At 39.3% G+C, this 18,934-nt stretch overlaps 1 protein-coding gene across 5 annotated transcripts in view; it reads right to left on the bottom strand.

Moving 5' to 3' along the window:
• Positions 1–520: 520 nt before the first annotated feature.
• iqsec3a (IQ motif and Sec7 domain ArfGEF 3a) overlaps positions 521–18,934 on the bottom strand; it is a 119,240-nt gene continuing 100,826 nt past the window's right edge. For 2 of the 5 annotated variants that reach the window (XM_013271222.3, XM_025899679.1), the window contains 6 exons: positions 17,950–18,075; positions 16,599–16,698; positions 16,018–16,176; positions 11,996–12,088; positions 8,594–8,637; positions 521–4,161 (listed from right to left, as the gene is read on the bottom strand). In XM_013271222.3, coding sequence (XP_013126676.1) covers positions 3,598–4,161; positions 8,594–8,637; positions 11,996–12,088; positions 16,018–16,176; positions 16,599–16,698; positions 17,950–18,075 — 1,086 coding nt within the window. In that variant the 3' untranslated portion in view covers positions 521–3,597. The remainder of the gene's footprint in view (positions 4,162–8,593; positions 8,638–11,995; positions 12,089–16,017; positions 16,177–16,598; positions 16,699–17,949; positions 18,076–18,934) is intronic. The other 3 variants (XM_005451631.4, XM_025899677.1, XM_025899678.1) reach the window with 3 other exon arrangements.

The raw sequence follows: 18,934 nt of genomic DNA, 5'->3' as shown, positions 1-18,934 counted from the left end.
CCACTCATGCTGAGCGTAGTTGCAAGTCTGACAAACCAGGTGACTCCTGTTGGCCCTCTTTTGCTCTCCCCAATAATCATGGTACATATCTTGCTATTTTGCTGCCGTTCTCAAGCTGTGACACCAACCACTGTTCTATTCACTATCTCTTCCTTGGCAGGTAGTTTACTTTTTCAGAGAAAACACCTGCTTGCTACTGAAAACAATAAGACTCAATAATAAAGATAAGTTCCACATGGTGTCATAAAACTGAAGTCAAACTTACAGTATGTGGATTTACTACTAGAAGCAAACACCTCACATAAAAGTAGTGTTATGATTCATTGTTCCATGTATTCTTTAGCTATTGTATTACTTTTCATAAAACTCAAAGTAGGAGGAAAACTATGCGTGCGGGTTTATAGTGTGTAAAGGTAAAATGCTGTGTTGTGTGATGTGTAACATTTCAAAATAAGCATTTTCCCGGCAAGTCAGAGTATACTGATCTTGCCACTGAATCCAATAACAAAGCAAACCATTGTGATGAATAGACTTAAATCATCTTTAATTGCATGTTGATATACCGCAAAGACAGGGAGGGTTTTAAAGCCAACTGAGGGAGATGATGGTTCATGTTGCACTCAGTTTCCACCTGTCTATCCATAAATATTTCCTCTATTTGTATTTCCTTTACTAGTATGAGCAAACACAGTGGTGAAAAGCCAGACAAGATTCACATGTCATTCATGAAGCAGTGTACTGGTATGGCAGAGCCCTTTTGTGAGTTTCTTCATGAAAGGTACCCACTACTGCACTTCCATATCATCTGCTACACTCCCAAAATGCTACATTAGTTTCCCTGCAAATGTAAATCTGTCATTTTCAGTGCGCCTCATATTCATGTTTCTTGCACACGCAGCATATCTTTCATCTAAAATGTGCAACCATAAAGAAAGGGTCATAACATACAGAAATAAGACAAAACAAGCAAAAATGGCCATGAAAGAGGCATTTGATTTGCCTCGAGGCACAAAAACATATTTGCCCAAAGAAGCCATTCGTATTTGAAGGGGTGTTTGTCATCGTAAAAAAAAAGAATAGAAATCCATGTCTGTTTTTTTTTTTTTTTTTAAATTCCACCACAAGCTTTCATTTTCATCATGACAAAAAGAAAAATTTTCACCTCCCACAGCAAAGTCAATCATGCACAAATTCCAGATTTTTGGGAATAAGGGTTCAATAGGCTTTGGAACTGACATGCATGAGAAGAAAAATCATGTAAAAATCAATCAATCAATAATTTCTGAAAGGTGATTCAAACAAATAAATCAGCAACCGTACAATCATCATCAATCAAGGTAAAATTCATAATAGTAGAATAGTTTCTAAATTTTATTACATAACCTTCAAAAGTTCATTTCTACAATGTAGCCAGTAAATGTGTTAAATGAATCATCACAGCTCTTGATTCATTTTGAAAGCTGTAATTCCTCTCATTGTGTTATGAAATAATAACAAAAGCAATTACGGGGATAAACAGGAGCGAGGACGGATTTGTTTACAGGAAAGCTAGGATGCTACTGTGAGTAGGTCACACACACTCATCTCTGCCAATCACAACAACAGACAGCTTTTTTTTTGTTTATTTGGGGGTTTTTTTGTGCAGCCGCTGTCTTTTCACAGGGTGACATCCTAAGTGGAACAGGACAGACAGATGAGATAGAGACCTCCCCGCATTGGCTCTGTGATTATAAATCAACAAATCACACAGATGGAGGTCAGATGAGAACAGAGTTAACTGAACATCCATTTCACAGTACCTGGTGGGGGTTATGTATAAAACATGAACGCATTCAGGCTAGGGCGGTCGCTGACCTATTTCAGAATGACGGATGCGTGACAGGGTGATAGCAATTTGAAGAGGCTAAAGGTAGCTTGCTTGTCCTTTCTGACTCTTTGAATGTGGTATTTACAATCTAAGCTGAGGTGAAATAGACAGAGATCAGATAATGCATTCTTTTTTCTCTCTCCCCTCCCTTCCATTCTTATTTAAAGCAGGATAGCCAACAGCACAAACAATACCACTACTGCCAGCTTTTGCAGTATAAGCTCCATGTAGTTTTTTGCCTTTTTGAAAATGTCAAAATGAAAGGTTAGCATGGCAGAGAAAACAGTCACAAGGATCTGGAACAAAAGCTGGCAGCCGTACCGACGTAAAGAGACAGCGTCTGGATGTTTTGTGGGTGGACTCTGCCCGACATTTATCCACCGACGGGAAACACACAATGATGGCACAATGGCAAATTAAAATAAACACACATCTCGACATTTAAAAAGTGTAGCGTCCTAACAGAAATTCTCGGGTGAGTTCCTGGAACAAAAAAACATATAGCGACGACACATTTGATAACCGATGACAGCATATCGTGTTGTTTTTTTCTGTTTTTTTTTTTTTACATCTGAACCTGCTGTAGCTTTAGAGCCATTTCAGATGATGAGACATTTTCAAAATGTTGAAAAACAAGACAAAACCTTTCCTCCATCAGCTGACAAAAGGGGCAAGAATTCCTGGAAAGCCTTAATAATGTTAGACATGAAGAGTAAGAGACAAGCATCAATCAACAGAAGCATCCTAGGCTAACTTTTTTGGCTCGGCAGCAATCTATATGATTGGTTGCCTTTGGTTCTTGTCATCCTTCACTGTAGAATGATCTATGGAGAGCAACAATTGGGTGAGAGTGTTTTCTGAAGATAGAGAGCCACAACACAACGGAGGAGCGGATGACAAAGACAGCTTATCGGGAGAATGTCATTTTTGCTTTTTTTTTTTTAAATTCGAGGGAGTGGAGAAGAAGAGAGAAGGCCCTCCATCACATAAATAAATAAGCAACAGCGCAAATGGGTAGATAACTTTTTATGAAATATCAGTTTTGCTATTCTTTTTTTTTTTGTTTTTTTGCTCCTTGAACAAGAAGCCTGAAACGACTATTTTCTCAAAGCAAAGGAGTAGTGTTTTTTTTTTTTCTTCTAGCCCTAGCATTTAGTCAAGTGCAAAGAAGTCAGTGTTTAGTGGAGGCATATGTATTTTGGCACAGAGTTTCAGTTAAGTGTCAGCTATGCGCACGTGTGCACATACAGCACAGTAGGCATGAGGCTTGGGATGATAAAAGCGAACAGAAGCAGATCCTTGATGTCTTTCCATCCATTACAAGAAAAACTTCAAAAGATTTGAGGGATTGGTGTGTTTCTGTTGTTGTTGATAAATACTGGAACTGGAAGGAATCCATCCATGAAGTGAATAGCAGTGAGTTTTCTCTAGAGTTAAAACTGACAAAAAGTTATAGAAATTTGTTAAAACTACATAATATTTCAAAATACATGTGGAATCAAGTAAAACTTTATATACGCACTATATTTCTTCTTATCTCTTTTAAAACCTTAATTTTTTATCTTTTTTTCCTTAAATTTATGCATATAAGTGGGATTTTTATTTTTTCATTATAGCTTCATCTGTATATATATATGTACAATATGTACTGTTAGATAGGAAGAGAAGTGATAGGGTTTATGTGGAAGTATGTGTCTGTTTTTCAGGGAGAAAAATTTGAATTCATTTATTTACACCATGCTCCGAGAGCCACTTGGGGTCCGGTGTAGACTGAGGCGGGGGTCTGGGGGTATGTACTGGTGCGGGTGGTTGTAAGGTGGAGGCGGGGGAGGCAGTGGGGGCTGGTGGCCATCGCTGCCGTGTGAGCCGTCTGGCGAGCGGACGGGGGTGGACATGGCGGAGTGACTAAGCTGATGGTGGCTGTGGTGATGGTGATGCTGGTAGTGGTGGTGTGTGGGCGTTTGGCTGAGGAAGGCCTCCATGCGTCCATGGCTGCTGTTGTCGAGCATGATGACCTTGACAATTTGCTGACACTGGATGAGCGCCTCAGGCCGCAGGTCAGCCATGCTGACACAGGGCTGGTGGTGCTGCTGGAGGGGGAGATGATGGGCGGGAGTGCTTGCTGCTGACTGCAGCTGCAGGTGCTGTGGTGGAGGCGCAGGCCCTTGGGTTACCCCCTGGGGCCCCTGCTGGAAAAGCACCTCTCCCCGGTGATTAAGAAGGGCCGCGCTCTCGGGGCTCCGAGCCATGCTGCTGCTGAGCTGGTACGTCTGAAGCCTGTTGTGAATTGACACCTAGTTTAGAAAACAGCCAAGAGAACAGCATCAAATGTTATAAAACTGGTTCCTCCTCTACAATCCGTCAAGCCCTCTTTTTCTTTTTTTGTGGGGGGAGTGAACGCACAGCACACACACACACACACACACACACGGGGCATGCGTGGGGGCTTAGGTGTTAAGGATCGGTGGAGGTGTAAAATCCTGTGACTACAATATGCTCCCCTCCCTCCACCCCCACAGGTACTGGGAACAGTGCTGGATGCTGGGAACACCAGTGTGTGTGACTGGCGTCATTGGTAATAGTGGTGGGGAATGGGGATAAGAACGATGCTAGAGGACGGTCCCGGTGGTTCCAAAGGGGACACTGAGGGCCCCCGTGTCTCCCTTCCAAACCACTGTGTGGCACTACGGTGACAGCGAACACGAGGAGACTTGTGGGTCAAGGTAAGCAGAACATAGACCAAGGTCATACGAAGAAGAGGGAGAGGTGGAAGAAGAGGAGGAGAGGAAGTGAGCAGAGTGACAACCACAGACGTCCACAGGCAACAATCAATTAGAATGCAAACCTCCAGATGTCCCATTTGTTTCAGCACTCTGATTTCTATAGGCAGTTTCCCTCAGCTTTTTTCCCCTTTATCTCTCTTCCTTTACTTTCTTTTTTTGCAGCCTATTTACAGAATTGTATAACGTCTCAGAGTTAGGTTCAGCTGTGTATCTCTGAAAACATATGGGAAGAAATTCAAGGAACTGAGCACAATCTGAAATGCATACTGTGTACGGTGGACATAATTAATGCAAAAAGTACCCCGATGGTGTACTCATAAAAGTCTAACATTTGAGCGTGGAAGTAGGGTGGACTGCTAGACGAATCTTCAGTGATAGTTCTCCAGGGGTCTTAAAGGACATTGAAAGCTCTTATTTGGATGTTGGCTCCTTTTTGTTTTGTTCTCTGTCAAGATGATCCCACACTGCTTCAACAATGTTAAGGTTCAGGCAGTGGGGAGACCAATCCATGACTAAGAGTTCCATCGTATGATTTTTCAATCAGATATGCTTTAAATGCATTGGCTGTGTTTGGGATGATTGTCATACTGAAGCTATATATGAAAATGAAGCTATATGCCAATGAGACACATTTCAGAAGGTATTGCATGCTGAATCAAAATCTGGAGATCCCCAACACCACTAGCTGAAATGCAGCAGAACCTCCAGCATGTTTCACATGCAGAAAGTCACTGTTATGTCAGTCTCCTAACCTTGGTACATAGTAACTGGACTGGCGCTGCTTTATACAACTTGCCTCATTCACACCAGCACTTTTTTCTACACATGTGCTTTCTGTATAACAGTTACACAATTCTGTCAGGGCTTTGGTTGACCTTTTTCTCAAATATTTTTTCTGGACACGCTACGGGATATGCTAGGTTTTTGGCAAAAAGTACTTTGGGAATCACTGCAAAACTTTATTTTATTGCTCTCCAGGGGATAAAAGGCATGCGATATCATTGGAATTTTTCATGGATTCAGCTAAAGAACAAAGAACAAATTATGCTTTGACAGGCTACAAAGTGCCTAAAGATACCATTTAAAATTGGTTCTTTGCAGAATTGTCTGTTATATGCAGACACATGTTATGTGGTGGAGTTAGGTTTCTTCTTGGAAGCAAAATATAAAGAAATAAGGTATAACTCAAGACTTTTATTACAGTACATAGTCTACTACATGGAAGTGTATAATAGTGTATATTAACAATTTGGGACTTTTTACATGTATTTTGAGCTTCTTAACCACAGCACAACTATCTACATATCCTTCCAGTTTTAATTTTATATACACTTAATGTATCAATCAGAACATATTTTACCACCAAACCTCTTCAGAATGCTGGCTGTGTGACTATAATAGTCTTTGAAGTTGAAGTATCTTAAGGTTAGAAAGGTCTTACAGTGGTGTTCGTCCCTTCTTTTACAGCAGCTGGTGTGACTCTTGCGCAAACGAACTTCATTAACATTTTCTCCTTTTGAATGTGCCAAGAGTCACTTCTTCTTGATGACCATACAGTATCAGTAAGCTCTAAATCACTTCAGATAAAGAGTGAAGGATTTAACTGACTTTCTTGTGCCTTTCAAAAGTTTTTTTTTCTCAGTAAAAAAATAGATTTGTTCAAAAGATGGTCCAGATTAGTCAAAAATCACAAAAAACTCATTAGTTTAAGCCCAACATGATGCCTTTGCATGTGTCTGTACTAAGCACAAGTTTGTCTTTGGGCTCTAAAGCTACTATGTTGCAGCAGGTGTAATTAGAGATTTGGATTTTTACATCTGGTACTTCTACACTCAACAAGTCCAGCAGCTTGTCGCAAAAGCGACAAGAGGTGGCAAAAAGTCTTAGAGAGTAACAAATCCAAATTTAAAATTTTTGGCTCAGATCATCATCAGTAGCCCTGCGTCAGACTGGTAATCTGTTCAGGGTATACCCTGCTTCTCGCTCTATGGACCATAGAAAGACCTGCATATAAAAGCACACAATGGAACACTATCAGACATAGGTCCTCTCAGACCTCAACATTACTGAAGCAGTGGGGGATCATCTTGACAGAAAATAGAACAAAAGCAAACCAGAATCCAAAAACGAGTTCTGAATATCCTTCAAGAAGCCTGGAGAACTATTCCTAAGACTACTTAAAGAAATTACAACAAAGCTTACCTAAGAGAGGTCAGGCTGTGTTAAAGGTGTTCATTCAAGATATTGACACGTTAGACGTGGACAAACATTTTGACTTATATATTAAATTTCCATTTATTTTTGCACATGTTTAAATAAATCTTCACACCTATTTGCCATGTTCCTTGCAAAATATGAAGAAGTAAAGGGTGGCTCAAGACCTGTGCACAGCACTGAATAAACTTCCTTTTCTCTCGAAATCTTAAAGGCTCTGACAAAAACAAGATTTTAAAAACAACTAAACAGCGCTTTTATAACAACACAGTCGGCTTATTGTCACTGCTCTGAGGCAGATAGTAACGTTAGAATCTCATCACCTTATCAAATCTAAGATTAAAAGCTTGCCGCAGGATTTGGTATACTTAGATTTCTGCCTCTAGCATAAAGAGGCTTTTTTGGAGTGGACCCTCCTGGTTTTTGAGATAAATGTGTTTGGACAGCTAGTGGCTCCCCACCAGCCCCTGACATTTAGGCTACTGTAGGCTGCATGGCAGAGAGCAAGACGGCTGGTGAAGGTAGTTCAGACAACCATGAAGATTGACCTGAGGTAGAACTGACCTGAGGCACACAAATGGAAAAAAAAAAAAAAAAATGGAACGAGAATGACCTGAAGCCAACCCTGTACAAAGAAATGATGGAAAAAATATATTGTTGGGATTGGAGTATGTCCAAATTTACTACAGCTAAAATCTTAGTCTTATAATTTGATTTGCACTCTAATTTTTTCTTGCTAGTTTGTTGAATGGCTTTTGTATCACAAAGCACACTGTGGAATCTATAACGCCAATGATGTGACTTTCAAATTAAAGTGGTAATAGTTCATTATTATGACTATAAAGCATCTGATAGAACTTATCAATTATGTTTGCTTGAGCCAGCACCTGAGCAAAAGACATACAGTGTAACATATTACCAGTGGCTGTGTGGAATTAAACAGCCACTGAATATCAAATTGACCCCGTGTATTTGACTTTTCAATCCAGGCCTAAACTCCAGAGCCACAAAAAAAAAAGAGGCTAATAAAGGTCATCTGATGCTTCAAGGATGGTAATTGCAACGCCGCAACATACTGTGTAGTTCCATTTCCTGTGTTTCTTGCACAAAATGTTCACATGAGAGGTCCCCCTCCCCCCAGAGGTCTGGCAAAAGGGCGGGGAGGTGACCACTCCAGGTCAAATGAGCGTTAAAATTATCCGCCTGCATGCTGCTGTGTTAATTAAGGTCTCAATGCTGCATGCGGGTACACACACAGTAAATGCATTTCACACATGTCCTCAGCTTTCCCCAGCCTTTTTTTTTCACTTTCTTGAAAGGCCCCAAAGGAGTCACAATTTCTGCCTGAGCTTGTGAAACTAATTACAACCTATTTCTTTTTTTGGCTTCCAGATAATATTTAAGCCTGATGTGTTTTCATCGTGAGGACAACCTGCTCTGACCGCTGTGAGTGTATTAATTCTCCCGAGCCATCATATTTAATTTTTACACGACAAAGGAGTCCTTTTTATCTAATATTTTGTTTGATTGGGTTACCTCACATGCCCGCTGCACGTTACCCAGCAGCACTCGTTCTCTCACGCACTCTTCACCCACACTTGCTTGACGCTTCTAATCCTAAAGATACTCCTGAGTTTATCTTGTCCTACCTCGATACTGCCACTGCAAAGACTCTCACTGCACTCACTTACCTGTTGTTTGGGACATAAGCCTATTATTAGGCACTTACCTCTACTGCATTGTGTCCACTTCTGTCATCTATCTCCTGGTGTCCTGCAGGGGGGAAAACAGAAGGGAAAAAGGGACAAAGGTGGTGGCAAAATCACTCTTTTTTTCCAAGATAAAGATAAGGAATTTTAGACTTGCTTGAAGCGAGCATGCAATCAATCAGTATGCGGAAGAACTTCTAGAAGCAAGTGTAAATTCAGTAAACCCCTCTCTAAAAAGCAAAGGTACAATCAGAGCTTAGCATCAGTGACTTTTCATGGCAGGCTTTTGAAATTTTAAGGAATGGCATAAACAGCATATTTTAAGGATGTTTGCTACTGTAGAGCTAGTCTATAAACATCATTAACTTTACATCAATTGTAGTTATAGTCTGTGATGCTGCCACATCAGAATTTATTCATGTAACTGACCTCTTTTTATTGGAGTTGGGGAAGTTACCCTCCACAAAAAGCCAAAACTATTACTTATCCTCTCTTGCAAAATAGGAAAAATGTTAACAAAGTATAAATTTAACTTGTTACAGGTAATGCTAACCCTCCAAGTCATTACTGTGTTAAAATGAAACAGTCTGATCTCCTGTCTCTTTATCATAATGCCATGCAGGCAATTAGTTAGCCTCACACATTAAGAAAATGCTACTGATGTCAAGCTCTCTTTTGAGGACAAATGACATAAACACAAGATACAAGTAATGAAAATCATTCACCTAGAAATACCATCACACTCGCAACTGCATTCATGCAACTTTAAAGCTTTACTAATGGAACAAATGCATCCATCTTCAAGCTGTGATGCAGCATAGTACAAGAATGCTAAGGAAAGAAGGAAACAAGTGTTCCAGTTCAGATTGAGTGTAAGGAACTTCCAGAGATAATGTCTCCTGTGTTTTGGTGTTGCAGTTATTGAATTTGAACTCAAAGATGTGAAATATCCTATGGCTTGCAGTTATTGGGATGGCTATAGGACACAGGCTGTCCCTCTCTCCCTTCTGTGTACCTATGATTCAAACACACTCAAAGAGCCTCACATACTGAACTGCTGTCCGGAAGCCACCTTGTAACCTCATTCAGAAGAGTGCCCAATAAAACAGTGTTTATTATTATATGTCTTTAGCGTCAGCATTTTGTAAGAAGCATGAATAGACGATAAGAAGATTTTGGTTATACAACCCTATGTGTTCATGACAAATAAAAGTTTATTTTTAAAATTACTTAAAAATTAATGCAAAACTTTTACATGGTTTTTGGCTACTTTTTAGGATCTACTGCTGGATCTAGTAACAGCATAGTCGTATCTCGGTCAGTTACCCGGTGTTTTTGTGTTATTAATGGGCTTTGATTTCATTAGTTTCATTCTAGTCTCTTGGTTTCTGTTTCTGTGCTCCGTGTTTCTTGTTCCCTGTGTCTCAGTCAGTGTCAAGTTTGTGTCTTTGTGGATATCTCTTGTTTCCCGTTTTACTTTGATAGTCTTGTGTCTTGTGTCCTGTGTTCAGTGTTATGAGTTTTGCTTTCCCTCTGTCTTATTATGTCTGATTAGTCCCAGCTGTATTTCCACCTGTTCCCCATCTTCTTGTTATCCTGCCTCTGTATTTTAGTCCTCAGTCTTCCCCTGCTTGTTGTTGTCTTGCACAACTCCATGTGCTGTGTGAGTTTCTTTGTGTTTCTGGTTTCCATTGCTCTAAGTTCCTTGTTCCTAATTTTCCAGTGTTTCAGTACTTAGTTAGTTAGCTGCTTCTTTAAGTTCACCCTTCTGTTCCTGTGAGTCCTGCGTTTGGGTCCTCATCCTGCCCGCCACAGCACTAAACCGTGACAAGTGGCAACAACCTTAACCGATACACTCACTAGCCACTTTATTAGATACATCTTGCTAGTTCCAAGTTTGATTGTTGTTTGATTGTTTTGTCTGCAGAGCTGCCTTAATACTCCATGCCACAGATTTAGCAGGGGCTGGGAACTTTGGTCTATATTGACATGATAGCATCACACAGTTGTTGCAGATTTGTTGGCTGCACATGCATGATGGGATTCTCATCGCAAAAGCGATTTATTTTTTGATCTCTGGTGAATGTATAGCCCATAGAGTGCAAATGTTAAAGAAACCACTTTGAGGTGATTTGACCTCTGTGACATGGTTGTTATATGCTGGACGGGTGGTCATAAAGAAATGATAAAGCAACGATACTAATGTATATGTGGTGGTTAAACCATTTTCAATTTGTAATAAGGAGCCAACTGAAAAGAACCACACCACTACACCTCCACCAGCCTGAACCATTAATGCAAGGCAGGAACGAGCTGTGCTTTCATGTTTATGCCAAACTGTGACCCTGCCATTAAATGTCGGGGCAGAAATTGAAACTCACCAGCCCAAGCAACGTTTTGTTTTTTTTCCTATTGTCTAATTTTAGAGCCTGTGTGAACTGTGGCCACAGTTTCCTATTCATAGCTGACAGTAGCAGCACCTTGTGTGGTCTTTGGCTTCTGTAGCCCATTTACTTCAAGGTTTGACATGTTGTACAATCAGAGATATTCTTCTTTATTCTGGACTTTCTCTGCTGAACTCTGGCATCAACAAGGTATTTTTATCCAGAGAACTGGTTGTTTGGGAAAATCCCAGCAGATCAACAGTTTGTGAAAGACTCAGACCAGGCTGTTTAGTACCAATCACCATAACACCTTCAAAGTCCCCTAAATCACATTCCTTCACCATTTTAACGTTTGGTTTGAACTTCACCAGGTCATCTTGACCACTGAGTTGAATTGCTGCCATGTGATTGGCTGATTAGATAATTGTGCTAGCAAGGAGTTGATCAGATATATCTAATGAAGAGGCCAGTGAGTGTAATTCATATTATGGTGTAGAAAGTATTGTGAGTACTATGAATATTTCATTCTTTCATGATCAAGGGGAAAAAAAAGCCCTGTTACAAAAAAATCTAATTTGAATTCTCATTTATTGAGCTTGTATTCATTAAGTGTAGATCTAAGACCCTTTCACCTGGTTCTCTTTTTAAAATGAGACAGTTTCATAACATTTGGTGACAACTAGTAAGCTGTGAAAGAGAGAACTAGAGCTGAGAAGCCCAGTTTAGTTTACTTTGAGAAAGACATTGTTTGAGAGACTATACCCCATTTCATGAGACTTTGGAGGACTAGTAACTACACCTGAAACTAGGCGAGGCTTAGCAAAAGGTGATTTTTGCGCATTTACAGTCTTTGCAAGTATTGTGCGCATCTTAAATTACACAGTGTTCTTGATGTTAAATGCTACAGGTAGTGCCTAGTTTTTAAAGATATGATCAAGTTCATAAAAACAGCAGCAGGTAAACAAATTAACAGCGCAGTTGGTGTCTCTCCAGTGGGATTCAATAAGCAACAGTATGCACACACACACACACACACACCTGATGGGGAGCCCTGTTTACCGCGAAGCTCTAGCTGTGTGCCGTTGTTCTTTACCGAGTGTGTCTTGGCTCCCTGCTGCTTTTCCAGCTCCCCTGCAGAGAGCAGAAAACAAAAATGATCATCCTCATAATCACCGTGACAGAGAGAGAAAGGAAGTTGATAGACTGGTGGATGATGATGGGTAAGAGCAACAAAATTAACCAGGAACATTTCATCCTTCAAAAGCGAGCACATACACATACACACTCATGCACATTTCTCCTGTTGCCTCTCCCACCCACTCTCTTCTCCATTCTCAACACACACCTCTTCATCTCGCTAATTAAACTTCACACTTGATGGTAATTGCATGTCATTTCCAATCATCATGACTAAATGTTGTTTTGTTTCCAACACAACACTGCATTCTAATTTTGATGCTGAGCCACAAAACTGCCAGGTGAGACTTTGAGGGTGCGGGAGAACATGTCCGCATTCTGAGAATAAGAGATAAACGGAAAGGGAAAAAAAAATAAGCTCAAGTTCCACCAATAGAAAACAAAAAATACAGTCTTTATTTTCATTGTATTGAATCAGTAATTTACTTGGATGTTTCTTGTAAAGTCACATGTGCAATACAACATCTGCTATGACTGATGAAAAATCCAACAATAAAACGATTCCTTGGGTTTGAAATGTAGTTGTACTTTCAATACAATTATTATAGTGGCTATAATTATGTTTTTTTTTTCATTATTAAAACACTATGGCTCATTACCAAAGCATTATGATTTTAATATGCACTTTTCCGTACTTAAAGAGGGAAACTGTCCATAATGTAAAGTTGGATTTACATGCAGGACTATTCACTGTTTTTAATGTCAGTGATTTGTGTAACTTTAGTTAAACCCTGGAAAGACCAGTCTAAGTATCGACTTTACAGCAGTTGGACCAACCAAACTTAAGCCCAGCTATTTTAGGTGAATGCATGCCTGGCATTACAGCATCTTAACAATGCCTAGCAGCATGCATTGAGAAGATACTATAGATTGCTAACAATCTCTCACTGTCTTGATAATTTGCCATTAGCCAAACAGCTGTTAATATTTTTGCTGCTTTTGCCAATCTGCTTTAAGGTTTGGGGTGTTACGCATTCAGAAATGCTCTTTTGCATACCTTGGTTGTAACAAGTTACTGTTGCCTCTCCTCTAACCCTTACATCTTCACCACATCTGCATGCATTGAGTTGCCACTTGCTTGGCTAAATATATATGTGTACCTAAGATGTACCGAAGGTGGTTGGTGAGTATAAGTAAGAAAAAGCTAAAACTAAAAAAGTGTGCTAATGTACCTGCTGCCATTTGAGTTGTCAGCAGCTAATAGGATGAAACAGGATGATGATTTATGATGAACCATCAGATAATAAGAATTTTTTTCTGGAGGTTGCAAAGTTTAAGCTTAATGTAAGTACCTCAAAAAAAAAGCTAGATAAAGAGACAGCGAAAAGATATCAGGGACATTTTATTTTTAAAGGCGACAGTAGTAGGCATAAATTGAGCTACTCAGGGAGCCTCAGGATAATGAATTATATATAAAAACTGTCATGTTTTATAAGCCTTGAAAGTCAGCTTTAATATTTTTTAAGGCTTTATTTTGACAGTAAAGTATAATTTGGCTAAAATTATTGGAAAGGTGAAAAAACATGGAGAGTATGAATTGGACTATTGGAAAAGTGTTCAAATGTCATTTTTATTATTAAGTGGATTTCATTTTGAAAGTCCAGAACATGTAAATACATTCTGTTTATATAATAGTGGTCATAACAGGAACCACTAAGGCAGCCGCTACCTTTTATTATCCCAGTTAAGTGGTTTTAATATGTGTAAGCTTGTATTTTGAAGAATGCATTCTGATTAGTCTTCTTTTAAAGATGAAACAAAGTGTAGACTTTGTGTATCCATCACCAAGTCTGGTTGAAAGCGACAACTAAAAACATCTGATGAAACGCCAGTTTAATATTTGAGCTTTTGTTTTGAAAGTCCTGAAAATCCAGTGGTATTTACAAGCCCTGATAAGCAGTTTTTCATTTGAAAGTCTAGCAAAATTCTATTTTATTCAAAGTCAACAAGACTTTGAATAAAATTGATCTTACGGTGAACAACAGTTGTGCTGAATTGCATCAAAGCGTCAACAAAAACAGGACACACCGATCCCCACTGGATCAGCCATGATGAGTTTTAAATTGAGAGAAAGGGTGACACCAGTCCCCAGTTGCTATGGTGACTAAAGTCCGTAAAAAGAACAGGAGGTGTGACCCTACCGTCCAAACAACTGAGAGAGACACTGGAAGTGGGTCTCGAAGAAAAGTTACAAGTGATATCGGAAGAATCGATTCATCACGAGTGCCAGAGACTTCCCAAGTATAAAATACAAAAGTTTCACATTTGTATTGTGAAATTCCAGAACCTGTTTTATATTTATTGGCTATAAGCAAGGTGGTGGGAAAAAGGTGGGCTTTAATGGCATTTGTGAAAGTAAGTATTTTCTAGGTGATATTGCTACACTGTTCTGTTTTAAATCTAATTCTTTATGAAACTTTAATTGCTCCTGTGGAAAGAAATCCAAAGCCTTGTAACCCAAATAAACTTTGAATTATGAATATGGAAATCTATATGACAAATTGTTACCAAAAGCCATAGCGTACTATTCTCACTGGAGCTGTGGATCTTGGTATAACTTCTGTGGGGGGTTCTCAAAGCTGAAGGATGTCAAAATTTTAGGTGGAATAATAATAGCAATAATAACAATAATAATAATAATAAGATAAAATCTGACAGCTAATAAATTGTGAGCTTTAATGCTACTGACACACTCAGTAAGAATAATAATGCGAAGAAGAAGAAGCAGCAAAAATCTGATGAATAATAAGCCTGCATGCTTAATGCTGTTGCACTGGCACACTCAGTCAGTGTAACTTTTAGGTTGGGCTTAAAATTCTGTGTACAGCAATCTGGTATAAAACTGGGGCGAAACTAAGAAATTCTGTGGTGGCAAAGAATTATGACAATATTTAATTTACCTTTATTAAAAACAGCAGCAAAAGGGGAAAAAATTTCAAAGAGGGAAACTCGAAACAGAAGTGAGCTCGCCGCAGGGCTGTTTACTAATCTGCTGACAAAATGAAGCCCCTTGGAGGAAAACGATGGGAAGTTTGTGTGTTCAGGTGACAGCTCTTTCTTGTTTTCAAAATGTTTATCTATCACCACCTGAGAAAAAGTTTGTCTTTGCAAATATAATAAATGTGTCCCAACATGCACTCTCTTATGTTTTAGCACAAGTTATTCCAGCCTTTACACAGCTCCAAGAGAAAAATAATTTCCTTCTGTCAACACCTGCCTATCTGCGTATGTTGTTGCCTGCTCCCCCCTGGCTGCAGGGCCTCCCGCTCTATCGAGGGTAAGGCAACTGCATCAGAACCCAGCAGGGATCCTCTCTTTGAAGCCCACTGGCAGGAGCTTGGCAGCGGACACTCAGGTTGTCCATGTGTAAGTTGCAGTGACTCATTGTCTAGAGAATTTCAGGCGCGCACAAGTCCGAGCAAGTCAGATGCCTGGCTGCTTTGAGGAGCCCTGACCTATTTTCACCTCCGTATCATTGCCCCCCTGCAGTGTGTTTGAGCTGCAGTGCATCAGAAGGTTTTTTTTCTTTCAAAACACAGTCTGAAACTACACAAATGGGACACAGACAAGTAGTTTGCACATAATACAAAAAAAAGAAAAAAGATATATTGATTCTCACATCTAAGAAGATCTCTAACACCCCAAGATATGAAATTATTGATTTGGTGCAAAATGTAATAGCATTTGACCCTTCTTCAGTTGTAGGGAGTATTGCCACAAAACGAATAGACACAAAGTTGACGATTATACTCAAACACTCAACACACTGAAAGGCTTTACATCATTCCAAGTAATAACAACAATTAAATCGCTGTACTATGAGCACTGATTGAGTGATATGGACAATTTAGAAAGATTCTCACACTCGATGCGTATCTGCTCCATCTCCGTCACTTCTGCGATTGATTCCTTTAGGTCTTCCACAAACTTGAGCAGCTCCTCGGCACTTTGAGCACAGAAGTTTAATACCTGCTTCTTGTCTGATCCGAATGGTGAGAGGATGGTGATTCCATGGGGGTAGTCTGCGGAGTACATTAAACTGTTGAGTGAAAAGCATATCTAAACTACTTTCCTGGGTGTCTTAGTTACAAGTGTGATCATAAAAAGACTTCTAAAGGTCACTCTGAGCTGCAAACTTGGGCTTGCTTGCAAAAATGTCGTGCAGCATGTACTGAATGGGACTGGGAGAATGACATTTCCAGAAATTGAAATGCAAGATTGGTATAAAACTGATACTAGTCTGATGCTGTCAGAAAAAAATAAAAAGACTATTGTGCTTAAAATAAGCCCTTTAAGATAAAGCAACAGATTATACAGTCCTTGTTCGCTTCGAATTTCAACAGATATTTTTTCTGTGTGCAAGCTTGGAAATGGTACGTTTTAGCAATGACATATGGAGATATCAAGCGGGGATTTGTTTTTTCATACCAGCATTGTGACTTACATTCGTTTTCAAAAAGGTGAAACTGCATGCCAAGTAGTCCCATGGCTTTGCAGAAAGTGTAGGCCGCGGAGCTCTTCTTCTTTGGACAAAGCTTCAAGATCTGTAGAAATAACAACACCATGAGCCTTGTAGTAAACTGTTTGAATGACAGAACTGCCTATTTAATTCCTTGTTCCATGTTCTGAACATGTCCAAAAATCTCTGTCACAGAGATTTCCATATCGCATAACAAAATCAAAGGCAGTTGCGAAAGAACAAACTATTTGAACTTTTAAAAACATCGAGAGCGGATAGTCAATATTAATGTACGCTACAACCTTCCAAGTGTTTCAGATTGTGCGCCAGTGCTCTAATTTGTATTAAAAACAACAGCTTAGCAAGCTTATATCAGGATATATCGCGGATGTTATGGAACTCTTTTTTTTCCACTGAATGACCTTCCAGATAGAGAAAGATGAGGCAAATCTGTTTTCCAGCGCTACTGTGAGGCATAATTTACCAGGAAAGGCGTATTAAACCAATACATCACATTGGCACTTTAAACACTTCTTGACATTTTCAAGCTGCTGTAATAGGGGCCAAATTCAAAGAGAAGTCCCCTTCACTTTCATCCCATAGTGAAAATTTTTCAAAGACAACTTCTGTCCCGCTTTCAAAGCTGTCACGAGAAAACATCCTTGCGAAATATATCGCTCCGCTAACTTTTAGTGCCAAATGAACAGAATTGCACTGTGATGTTGGACGATAGCTTCTTTCGTCTTTTACTTCAAATTGGACTTTTAACAACCTCTCCTGCAGGTCCCAATTACTTTTATGCCTCCATAGAAAGTGAAGTAATATGGCTATGCTGCTTTTTGCCTTTCCTGTATGTTGCGGCATTTGACATAATTATGAGGGCAGTTAAATACATTGGATAGATAACTCCTATGCGCCTCTTAATGAGAACATTATGTCCAACATTTAAACCTTTGATAATTCCCACATCTGTATAACTTTGGATCAAATGAGTGGCTAATCTGTGCTGTCCTCAAGTGAAATGAAACTATATTACCAGCCTTTGAAGCAGCTCTGTAGAGGAAAGATCTTTGATTATTATTATTTGCTTACTATAATTAAAAGAAATGGCTGGAGACGCCAGAGTTATGAAATAACATAAAAAAAGACAAGCACTGCGAAAAGCTGGAACCAAAGTAAGGATTGTTGGACTGCAGCTGTCATAACTAAATAAGCAACTTCAAAGTCTGATTGTGTGCAGAAGAAGGAAAAGAAACTCTCAGGATGAGTATTTTTATACTGAATATCTCATAATGATTGTCAATTTAATAAAGTGTAAGGCTTTTTGTGTACTTACCACAAGGAGATCATTGAAGAGGAAGACTTCTCTCTGGTGTGCTGCTTGTTTTTGGGCCTTGTTGACGTCTGTCACCTCAAAAAGTCGACTACAGCACACTAGTCTTCTATGAGGGACAGAGAGAACCTGAATATGAACACAAAGGGAGACCCAGCCATCAAAGATCATATTAAAGACATTGATGGGATGCTTTAAAATAATTCAAAAAAATCAGAAAAAGACAAGCTGGAAGACCTAAATCAAAATTTCCTCCCAAAGCTAAGAGATGCAAGGCTGCTGTAGTAGAAAAAACTCCATTAAGCACAAAATGAGACAACTTAGTGACATGGACACTTATTTCTTAGTCTTAAGAGTACTTTGAAATGGTAATTTACAGCAACAGCTAAGAGAGAGAATGGTTATAAAGCTTAAGAACACAATTTGTGCCCTCTTGAGGAGAATATTTCCACAAATCCAGGTTTACATTTTAGGATTCTTTACTTAGGTTTTGTCTGTCTGAAGTTCGGCGTTCCCTCTTGGCAAAGACGAATCCCAGCTTAATATAACAATAAAATAAAACACCAAAAGCAAATATATTTTGTATGTTTTCTTATCTAGCACATATCTTTGCAATGCATTGTTTATGAGAGTGAGCTGTTGGCGTCTTTGCACCAGTCCAAACAAAACTCCTTTTTATTGCTAGTGGGATTATAACAGGTTTCTTAAAAATAAAAGATGAAGAAGACAAGAGGAAGATTCACTTTCTGTGTTCCAAATGTCATATTTTGTGTTTGTGTTCCTACAGTGATGGCTGTTCTGCCTGATTCTAGTAGCTGTGGTAGTCCTCAAAGAAGGATGTTTTGCCACAGGCTGCTTGTACAAAAAGAAAAAAGAAAAATATGCGTTGTTGCCAAATCCTGTTAGTTTTATTTCTGCAATATACTTCTTGTTGTTTAGTTACTGGATCCTACATAAGACAAAACTCTATTAACATAGATGGCAGCCC

The sequence above is a fragment of the Oreochromis niloticus genome, linkage group LG17, assembly GCF_001858045.2.
Source record: "Oreochromis niloticus isolate F11D_XX linkage group LG17, O_niloticus_UMD_NMBU, whole genome shotgun sequence".
Classification (NCBI taxonomy): domain Eukaryota; kingdom Metazoa; phylum Chordata; class Actinopteri; order Cichliformes; family Cichlidae; genus Oreochromis; species Oreochromis niloticus.
This window is presented reverse-complemented; position numbering and strand designations above follow the sequence as displayed.